The sequence below is a fragment of the Medicago truncatula genome, chromosome 3, assembly GCF_003473485.1.
Source record: "Medicago truncatula cultivar Jemalong A17 chromosome 3, MtrunA17r5.0-ANR, whole genome shotgun sequence".
NCBI lineage: Eukaryota > Viridiplantae > Streptophyta > Magnoliopsida > Fabales > Fabaceae > Medicago > Medicago truncatula.
In genome coordinates, this window is record NC_053044.1 from 30,317,943 (window position 1) to 30,327,713 (window position 9,771).

Sequence of the window (9,771 nt, forward strand, 5' to 3'; positions counted from 1 at the left end):
AAGTTAAATATGTTTTTGGTCCTTACATTTTGCGTGATTTTGAAGAATAGTCCTTACATTTTAATATATGTTTTTAATAAACATATTTTACCCTAAAAGATTTATAGATCAGATTGCATGAAATTTCTACGTCACTCATCCATATCATCAAGTGCATTGATATGGTGGTCGTCGGGGTTCCGTCACGTTATACGTCAGTGACGACAGCTGCGGTGGTCCCATTATTAATGTATGAGGTGGACCAGATTGTAAAGTTGAAATCTCAAGATAAATAGCATTCGGACGCGCGCTTAAAGAGTTATGAAAGGTAACCAAGTGTATTGCACATAAATTCAATCCAAAAAAGTGTATTGCACATATTTACAGAGAACGTCACTCAGCTAAGAAAACAAAGGATCTTGATTTGTTTTCTGTCAGTCTTCTAGATATTTGATGAGAAACTCACATGATTTTTAAAGTAAAAGTTGAAAATTAACATAATCGAGAAAAGCATAAGTTAAAGACCTTTAAGAACAACATAAGGTTCTTAATTGTCAATTGAGAACACTGTTGGCATTTTTTGGCATCGAAAATTACATCCATACGGTACTATTTACTAAAAATAAAATGTACGAAAGCCTTGCAAAAAAGTGTTTTAACCAACCATGACCTAAGTCAAAGTGTCAGATTGTTTTCATTGCTGAGTGTTTCTTTACATTGAAGGATTGCTAGGCTTGATGGCCATTGCAGTTCGTCAATGTTCTTTTTTATGAGAGCCATTTTATGAGGATTGGTTGATGCTTAACTGCGACGTTGCAATGTCTCATCTTGCCGGCAAGGCAGCTTGTGGCTGTGTTTTGCATGATCATGTTGGTAATCTCATCTTCAGGTACTCTAGTGATGTTAGTCTTTGTCAATTACCATGGCAGAATTATGAGCTATCTTCAAAGGCGTTGATCTTCTGATTGACATATAGGGTTTTAACAAAGTGAGGACTGTTTTAGACTCTCTTATTGTGGTGTCTCATCTTGAAAGGATGCATCTCAAGTCATCATTGCTTCCTTCTAGTCACTTGAATCTCTAACTTACTTGACAGGTTGTCGCAGTGCTCTCAATCAGGTTCACCGTGAACAGACTTAACTGAGATATAGATTCAAGCCTTGAAACAGCAATACTAGAGCAATTTTTAAAATTTGTTCACCTTCGAAATCTACTATTTACAGATTGATGGTTTAACCAATAACCAGTATAGTAACAAGCATAACCTTTGAACCATTGACGTATAGATATAAAAATAAGCTCTCAGAAAAGTTCAGTTTTTGTTACACACAAAAGTCGGACATGAAAATCAAAGTTCAAATGTTGTGATTTTTAATTTGTAAGAGATGTGCATATAAGAAATACATATAAATTATGTTGATAACATTCATTGGTTGTCACCTCTTTTTACTACAGTAACGAAATGAAACTCAGAATCATCCAACCATGGTCCTCTTTCGTCCTCTCTGTCGCACTACAAGTTGTGAAAATGTACAGAGGTAAGTACTATTACAGAAAATGTCTCAATACTAAAAAATATTAGATGGAAGACAATACCGTCTGCAAGCTTGTTCATTGTGGATGACCACTGTTTCGATGATTTGCGGTAAGCAGCAAGTATCTGATCCATCTATCCAGAGAAATTTCAATAATCAATATCAGTACAGAAACTATATTATAGCAGAACAAGTCTTCCAATCTTTCTTAAATAACAGAGTACTTACTCTGCTTTGTATTATCTATTGTTAAAAATATTTCGTCTTGTTATATATCTGCCTTGCATTATCTATTGTTAAAAATATTTCGTCTTGTTATATATACAGGTAAATAAGGGTGATATTGAAAATGGTTAATAATACCTTCTTGATATATCCCATGGTATTGATATTTAAAATCATCAGCTTTAGTACAAATAGATAATTTATAATTATGCTTTGTCCTAAAGTTCTTTATCAAAATTTCAAATCAACCTCAAGTGCACAAACTATAAAATTCTAATAGTATAAAAAAGGAAAATAAATAAAAGCTTTATCCTCTTAATGATTTTTGGGTCGAAGAAAGTCACAAGCATGACAGATAGCCTCTACACAAAAGTTGAGGGAAGGAAAGTGTAAGACCTCGAACTTGGAGAACTAAAATATACTTGCACTTCAATTTAAATTTCCATAACAGACAAATAAGACCCTGTTTTTATATCCTTAGGACTATTGGGAAAATGAGAAGTTGGCTTACCACATTACCACATGAAGAATGCATCGAAACAAGGGCTCTTTCTAAAACATACAAATCGACGGCTTTATCTTCTGGTAGAGTTGAAGTGAAGCTTAAACCAAAGTCAATAAGAACCTACACAAAATACACATCACAGCAGCAACAAAAGTTAATGATATTTCTCATATTGTACTAAGTAAATGTAATAAATATTAATTCCAGGACCTAAGAGACGAATGAACTCACCAACTGATCAGTATCATTCTTTAGTAACATGTTTGATGTTGTTAAATCGCCATGAACAAGACCACCATCATGTAACTTCGCAATTACATCACCAATTTGGGATGCAATCTTTCCCAAGCGCTCTTCATTGACACCACATGATCCGAATTCGAGAAATACATCTTTGACTGAAGGTCCTTCAACAAATTCAAATGTTAAAGTGTGTGATACAGGATCCACAGCATACAGCACAGGAGTACAAACACCGAGTCGCCTTGCTTTTGTTGTGCACCTCGCCTCCTACTCCAGCAATCAATTGGCGGAACAAAGTATTGAAAACATCCAATGAGACATAACTTATCTACTGAATAAGTACTTATGAGACTGTTTCAAAGAGTTTATGGAAACAGCTCATGACATATCTATAACTTGTTTTCAGCTTATTTCCATAAACAAGGCAGCATAGTTTATGAAAACAACTTCTGGCTTATAGAAAAGAAGTCTGACTTTATTTTATTTTTGTTACATAAAGAGGCTATACATGAGCACTTATACGATATATGTTCAATTAAGCAGTTTATCCAAACACGACCTAACTTCATCAGAAATAAAAATGAAACTGTTATCTAAATCTGAGCGTACCGCATTTAAGCGCTTGAGTGTCAACTTAGCATCCAAAGTCGGATGTCTGTACTTCTTTGAGAATCTCTCCTTGACAACAGACCTTCTTCCCACAAAAGAAGTCTCAAAAACCCTCTACAACAACAACAAAACAATATAAAAAACCATAAGCTATAACAAATCCAATTTCCTTCAAAGTCACAAAACCAGTATTGTCAATCAACTAGCGGCTTGTTCAAATTTCCCTATGCAACAATGTCACAGTGCCGCAATTTGACAACATTTTGTACTAAATAGTATATCACAAAATAATAGAAACTTGTTCAATTCAAATTCTGTATATGCTGCTATAGCAGCTACCTAACAACATTGCTACAATGAAAGATTGAAACTTTAAACATAGCCCATGAATTAATTTTCAATTAACAAGATGGGTGCATAAAAAAAACAAGAAAAAATTGATTTTTTTATATAATGGGTATGTGCTAAATTAATTCTGAAAATCCAATGAGTGTGAATTAAACTTACAGCTTCAGCTCCTTGCTTGATGAGAATGAGAGAGCTATCTGATGACTCAGTTTCAGTCCCCATAATATGAAATTCCTTTAATTTAACCCTTCAATGTAAAATATAAGAATTTTGTATTAATTGAAGTTGAACAAGTTTGGGTTTCACACAGAACATTTAACAAACAGCTTATATGCACATTAAAAAGTAGAAAATGTGAAAGTAGTTTCTTTTGTATTCGACGAAATTGAAGTAAAATAGGAAAACAGTTGAAATACATAAAAAAGGGAAAACATGACGGACAATCTTACCGTTTATGGCGGCGGACGACGATGTGCAGTTCGTGTTGCAGAAAAGAAAACACAGAAAGCTTTTTAAGTTTGACAAAACAGTGACTCCTTCAATTCAATTACAAATTTCTCAAAATTTCGACCATTTTTAAGTTTTTTATTTAATTTAATCTATTGGTCAATAAATGGAAAGATGAATCTTTAAAAAAAAAAGGAAGATGAGAAACTTTTGGCGACTAAAATTCGAAGAAAAAAAAATTGATACAAAAAATTATATATAAAAAAATTGTTAGGCTAAAACAAAAAGTTATATATTTATATGAAGTGAAAAGATATTTAAATTTTTATTTATTTATCTAGTGTTATATTAATATTTAAATATATTTTTGGTCCTTATAAATATATCAACTTTTTGTTTTAGTCCCTCTAAAATTTTCCTTCAACTTTAAGTTCTTCAAAAAAATTTCATCTTCACTTTTAGTCTCTCATTTAAAGTAAACTTACATGTAGAATTTATATTTTTGAATGAAATTTTGCAGAAAAATTCATAATATTATAAGAATTTCTCCCAAAAAAATTTAGAATTTATTACCAAAACATGAATTTAATATGAATTTTTATATTTTTGATGGTTAAAAATTCATATTAAAAAGTTCTAATTTTTTTTGGGAAATATTTTTACAATAATCTACACATTTCAGTACAATTCCATTAAAAAAAAAAATACTAAAATTAACTTAAAAACAGTGACCAAAAGTAGTGATTGAAAATTTTATAGAGACTAAAAGTTGAAGGAAAATTTTAGAGGGACTAAAACGAAAAGTTGATATATTTATAGGAACCAAAAATATATTTAACCCTATTTTTTATGCTAACTATTAATCAGAGGCAACAAGTATGTCATTCTCTCATATTGATTGATTGATGCTCCATAAATTGAAAGGACTTGTTAACCGGTGTCCTCGTAGCACAAGTAGCACTTGGTGACAAGGATTTAAATAAAAAGAAGATATTTTATAAAAAAAGTTAAATACTTCGAATTCTAATATATTGATTACACATATTCTAATAAAAAGTTACCATTTAAGGGTCGAGTACCCATGAGTATTCGTTAACATTTCCCTAAGTTGAATTGTCATCATTCCCTTCGATAATTAGATAGGAGAGGAGGCAAGGACTTTCGGAAGAGGGGATGAGAGGAAAATATAGAGAAACCTTACACCTTGTTTAAAAAAGCATTTTTGTAGAGAAAGATAAATAAATATCTATTTATGTTAATATATTTTTAATTATGAGAGTGTTGTAACATCTTATATTGGAATTAAACTATTTAAACTCTCACTACCAACAAAAAAAACTATTTAAACTCTCAAAAACCTCCTCCAACACATATTTTGAAAAATTTTTCTATTACCAAGAAATGTAAACTCTTCCAACGCCCTTAAATTTTCCATCTTTTTTCCCAAAATCCTCTCCTCTCCTCGTAAACTCCCTACTCCCAAGCAGACTCTTAAGTTTATCCTCGGATCGGTTGTGCTAGAGTTGATGTATGAACAACTGTGGAGATATTCTCACCTTGTTCAAATTTCCAAGTCTATAATATTTATGATAATTTTTTCATTTTTATTAAATAAACCCCAAAAGTGCAATTATTGATTTACATCAGGGTTTATATAGGACCTCCAAGTATGGAGTCAGAATTGGAACAAGTTCTTTATCCATTAGTATTGCATTTGCTTCACATCTTTGACATTGTGTAGTCCATCACATCTACTAGGAAATCTACAATTATGAAGTAAATAGTCTAAATTAGCAAATAAAAATAACAATAGCAAAATAGAGTATTAGGAATCAAAAGAAAATGGTGATGATGATTATGACAATCAACCTGCATCTTCCTTATTGAAGCAAAGTGGGGGTGTGATCCTTAAAACATTTCCATAGAAGCCACCTTTCCCAACTAGCACTCCCATATCTGAAATATAATGACACCTTAATATTAGCTAAGAAAATTGTGTCACACATTTTTGATAGTTTGTACCAGATACACAAATCATGTATGCTCATTTGTGTGCCATTTAAGGATCATTGCAATTACTAGATGAATTTGTTTTTATTGTTTAAAAAATATATTTTGAACCAAATAGAAGCTATGCAGCACCGACGCTTCAGATTGAAGACGCATCTAGTGTATGACACATGTTAGTGTATGACACGAGGGAAACACATGTGGCTACATTTGGTTATTTTATTTTCTCAAATTATTAGTAGTCTCAACGTGTCAGGAAGTATCTGTGTCGTGTCTATGTCAGTGATTCTTAGGATAGAAGCAATAGAAATAGACCTTTCATCTGTTCGAGGATCTGCATATTTTCATCTTTCACAGGAGTTTTCAGCTTCCTATCTTTCACAAGTTCAACTCCAAGCAACATTCCCCTTCCCCTTACATCACCAATTACTGCCATAAGAAAACATGTTAGCAATAGTATTCATAATCCAAATTTCTTTACTCATGATGCAACATACTGTAGATGGAAAGGAAAAAAAAAAAAAAAAAAGAAGAAGCTTACTCTCATGCTTTTCCATTAGTGAATTAAGGCGGTCCTTTAAATATGATCCAACAACATATGCATTTTGCTGAAGTTTATCCTTCTCAATTACATTCAGAACAGCTAATCCAGCTGCAGCACAAACAGGATTTCCTCCAAATGTGCTAAAATAGTACGCATATTTCAGGACTTTTGCAATCTCAGGAGTTGTTACAACTGCACCAATAGGTGCGCCATTACCAATTCCCTGAGATGACGATGAATAATATTTCACAAAATACAGAAAGATGTAATGAATTAACCAAGATTAGCAGGGCATGAGGTGTAATGAACAATTGGCAATTGTTATGTTCTCCGAACAGTGTCACTAGAATTTCAAATTATCTACGAAGTACTAGCACAAACACGACATTGATACTGACATGTACACACCGGTAATATTTTTAGAAAATGAAAGTAATTGAATGTACATGTGTCGGTGTCGGACTATGACACGTGCCAACACCAAACATGCCAACAATATGAAATGTCGGTGTTACATATCATATTATTATTCAAGTTAGTTCAATTGTTCAAAAAAGCTAGTGTTATGCAGTACTGACACTGTAATTGAAGGATGGCTTGATAGTTGTTCACCAAATAAAACTGCAGGATTAAATATGTAGTACTGAAATTACATGTAATATACACAGTGTTATACATTAAGTAGTGGAAATTTCGATATATTAAGCCACAGAAAATGTCCATTTGGAATCTTAGCGAAGACAGATTCGAGATTTCCTTGATCCTTATATGAAATTAGAGATTGTGTATACTCACAAGCAGCATTTAGACATGAAATGCTGATTATCATGGTACATGCCTTGTATAGTTTGTGTTCACAGAATCTAAAAGGTTGTACTCTTAATGATTCACATGAGTGTCGTGCCTGATTGCATATATGTGCCAAGTCGTTGCTATAAGTTTCATTGGTTTCTCTGACAAATGGTGTCGAAAACTCACCAATGCTGCTTACTACTAAAGAAGCGTTGTTACCTTTGCCAATGTTACAATATCAGGGACAATTCCATGTGCCTCAAAGCCCCAAAAGTGACTACCAGTTCGACCAAAACCTGACTGAACCTCATCGGCTATAAAGACACCTCCTGCCTTTTTGATGATGCTATAAACTGCAGGCAAGTAACCTGGAGCCAATTCTATCACTCCACCCACTCCCTGTGTCAAGCACGAACCGTTCACTAAATAATATGAACCCCTTTACAAAATTATGAGAGTGAGAAAGTACCATTATGTTTATTTCTATGTTACACTAAAAGATCTTTTACACTATCAAACAACCAGAATTGTAGGATCATCAAAAACGTTTTCCTTTAACGATAACTAGTGTAGAACTTTTACACTAACCGCATATCAAAATTAAACTCAATTATTAAACGACATATATCAGTATTACCTGAATGGCCTCAGCAACAAAGCCAGCTACATGACCACAAGTTCCATGATTAATTATATCTTGAACATCATTTGCATATTTCGCTCCATCCAAACCAAAAACTCCTCTGTATGGATCTGGGTTAAGGACATGGTGAACTCCAGTCTACTGTCATAGAAATAATAACAAGGATAAAAATTGATGCAATTAGTAGTTATTTTTGTTTTTGAAAACTTTTTTTGGCGAGAATTAAAATTACAAAGGCATCATTATGAATTACCGACATCTCAGCAAAACAACAATGCAGTCGTTTTTGTGAACTTAATTGATGCTATAGAAGATTTAAACAAGAATTGTTTCACACAAAATATACCATTATTATAAAAGAAAAAGTGTCACCTGTACAACATTAAACTTGTGATAAAACTGCGCAGTGACACCCATAGTTGAGGTTGCATTGCCATGGTAACCATTTCTAATGGAAATGATATCATGGCAGCCAGTGTACAGTCTTGCCATCATCAAAGCTAACTCATTGGCTTCTGTCCCAGAATTTGTGAAGAAAACAACCTTAAAAAAATGAATTATTTTCGTCAATATAGTAAATAATCCAGCTGTGGCAAAATAGAATGAGCAAATCAACATTTTAGACATTGTAATTGTAAGAATCTGTCAATTTAGTGAATTAAATTGAACAATGTTGGTCAATTTAGTTCTTTTTTCCAAATTTACCACTATAATTCGAAACATTTTATACTTATCTTGATGCAAAAAGAGACTATTCAAATCAACATGTAAGTTTTTTTCATTGGTTTTGATGGATGTGTACTAAATAGATATGTTGATTGAGTGACTGAATGGATTGATCTTTCATCGTAACTCTTAGGTTGCGAGGAGAAGATAGTCTTGCTAATCTGGTCACCAGATTCCGGACCTGGCAAGGATTGTTCCAACCAGAATTCGAACTCAGGTTCGCTCTGACAATTCGTGAAAACTAAAGTTTATTGGTTTCAATCACTTGGTTATTGATCGATCTTTTTTAATTTAAAAAACTAATTTTTATTGGATAAATTTGACGGGCTAAATTGCTCAACCGTTACAATTTTGATTACAAAAATAAAAAGAAAAAAAAAATTATAAACCTTGAGTTCTCCTGGCATCTTAGCAGCAAGTGCCTCACCGAAATCAACAACATTATGATTCAAATAAAGAACAGTAGTATGTTGCAAAAGCCTAGTCTGATTAACAATTGCTTCAACAACATCAGGGTGACAATGACCACATGAAACAGTAGCAATTCCACCAAATGCATCAAGATATCTTCGACCATTTTCATCATACACATATTGCATTTTACCCTCCACCAGATTTAACTGTGCCACCATTTAGAATAAGTAAAATAACTATAGTTTTTTTTCATGCAAAAACATTTCATCAAAGAAAAAACTGCTTACTGGGTGGTTGTAATAGGTGTTAACAAAAGTGGGAAGATACTGATTTCTTCTCTGTATGAGATCAGATGCTGAAGGGCCATTGTAAGGAGATGGAGTGTGATTGAATTGTGGCATTTTGGGAAGAAAATTGACACCATCTTCATTGCTTCGAGCTATGGTGGTGGAAAACACACGATTCTGCCACATGCAAATTTTGTCCCACATAATAAGTTTTCGTGGCTGCATGTTTTGCAATGTTGAGTGTCGTGTGGTTCTGACTTCACTGGACTATGTCTGGCAAAAGTGATGAAGGCTTTTTACATGTCAAAAGTGATGAGGCTCTTATGTATAGAGATTCTTTTAGGATCACGCTAACAAAATGTCCATAAAACATAAAACATTATTTAAGACGCTTTTTAAAATTTCAATAAGTTGAAGTTAATTCTCTATTGAAACCGATCGTTATTGGAGAATATTTGGGTGAT

General features: G+C 32.9%; 2 protein-coding genes across 2 annotated transcripts; both read right to left on the minus strand.

Annotated features, from left to right (window-relative positions):
• Positions 1-1,231: 1,231 nt before the first annotated feature.
• Positions 1,232-4,112, minus strand: LOC25490993 (EKC/KEOPS complex subunit TP53RK). Its single transcript, XM_013604906.3, has 7 exons — positions 3,894-4,112; positions 3,604-3,691; positions 3,097-3,210; positions 2,476-2,754; positions 2,251-2,364; positions 1,576-1,648; positions 1,232-1,492 (listed from the first exon to the last, which is right to left on the minus strand). The coding sequence occupies exons 2-7, from the start codon at positions 3,664-3,666 to the stop codon at positions 1,455-1,457; spliced, it is 681 nt and encodes a 226-aa protein (XP_013460360.1). The 5' UTR covers positions 3,667-3,691; positions 3,894-4,112; the 3' UTR covers positions 1,232-1,454.
• A 1,047-nt stretch (positions 4,113-5,159) lies between these two features.
• LOC25490994 (alanine--glyoxylate aminotransferase 2 homolog 2, mitochondrial) lies at positions 5,160-9,537 on the minus strand. The gene is made up of 9 exons (XM_013604907.3): positions 9,308-9,537; positions 8,996-9,226; positions 8,253-8,423; positions 7,875-8,018; positions 7,457-7,636; positions 6,443-6,668; positions 6,217-6,330; positions 5,761-5,847; positions 5,160-5,654 (listed from the first exon to the last, which is right to left on the minus strand). Exons 1-9 carry the CDS (start codon positions 9,530-9,532, stop codon positions 5,611-5,613), a joined length of 1,422 nt encoding a protein of 473 aa, XP_013460361.1. The 5' UTR covers positions 9,533-9,537; the 3' UTR covers positions 5,160-5,610.
• Positions 9,538-9,771: the final 234 nt, after the last annotated feature.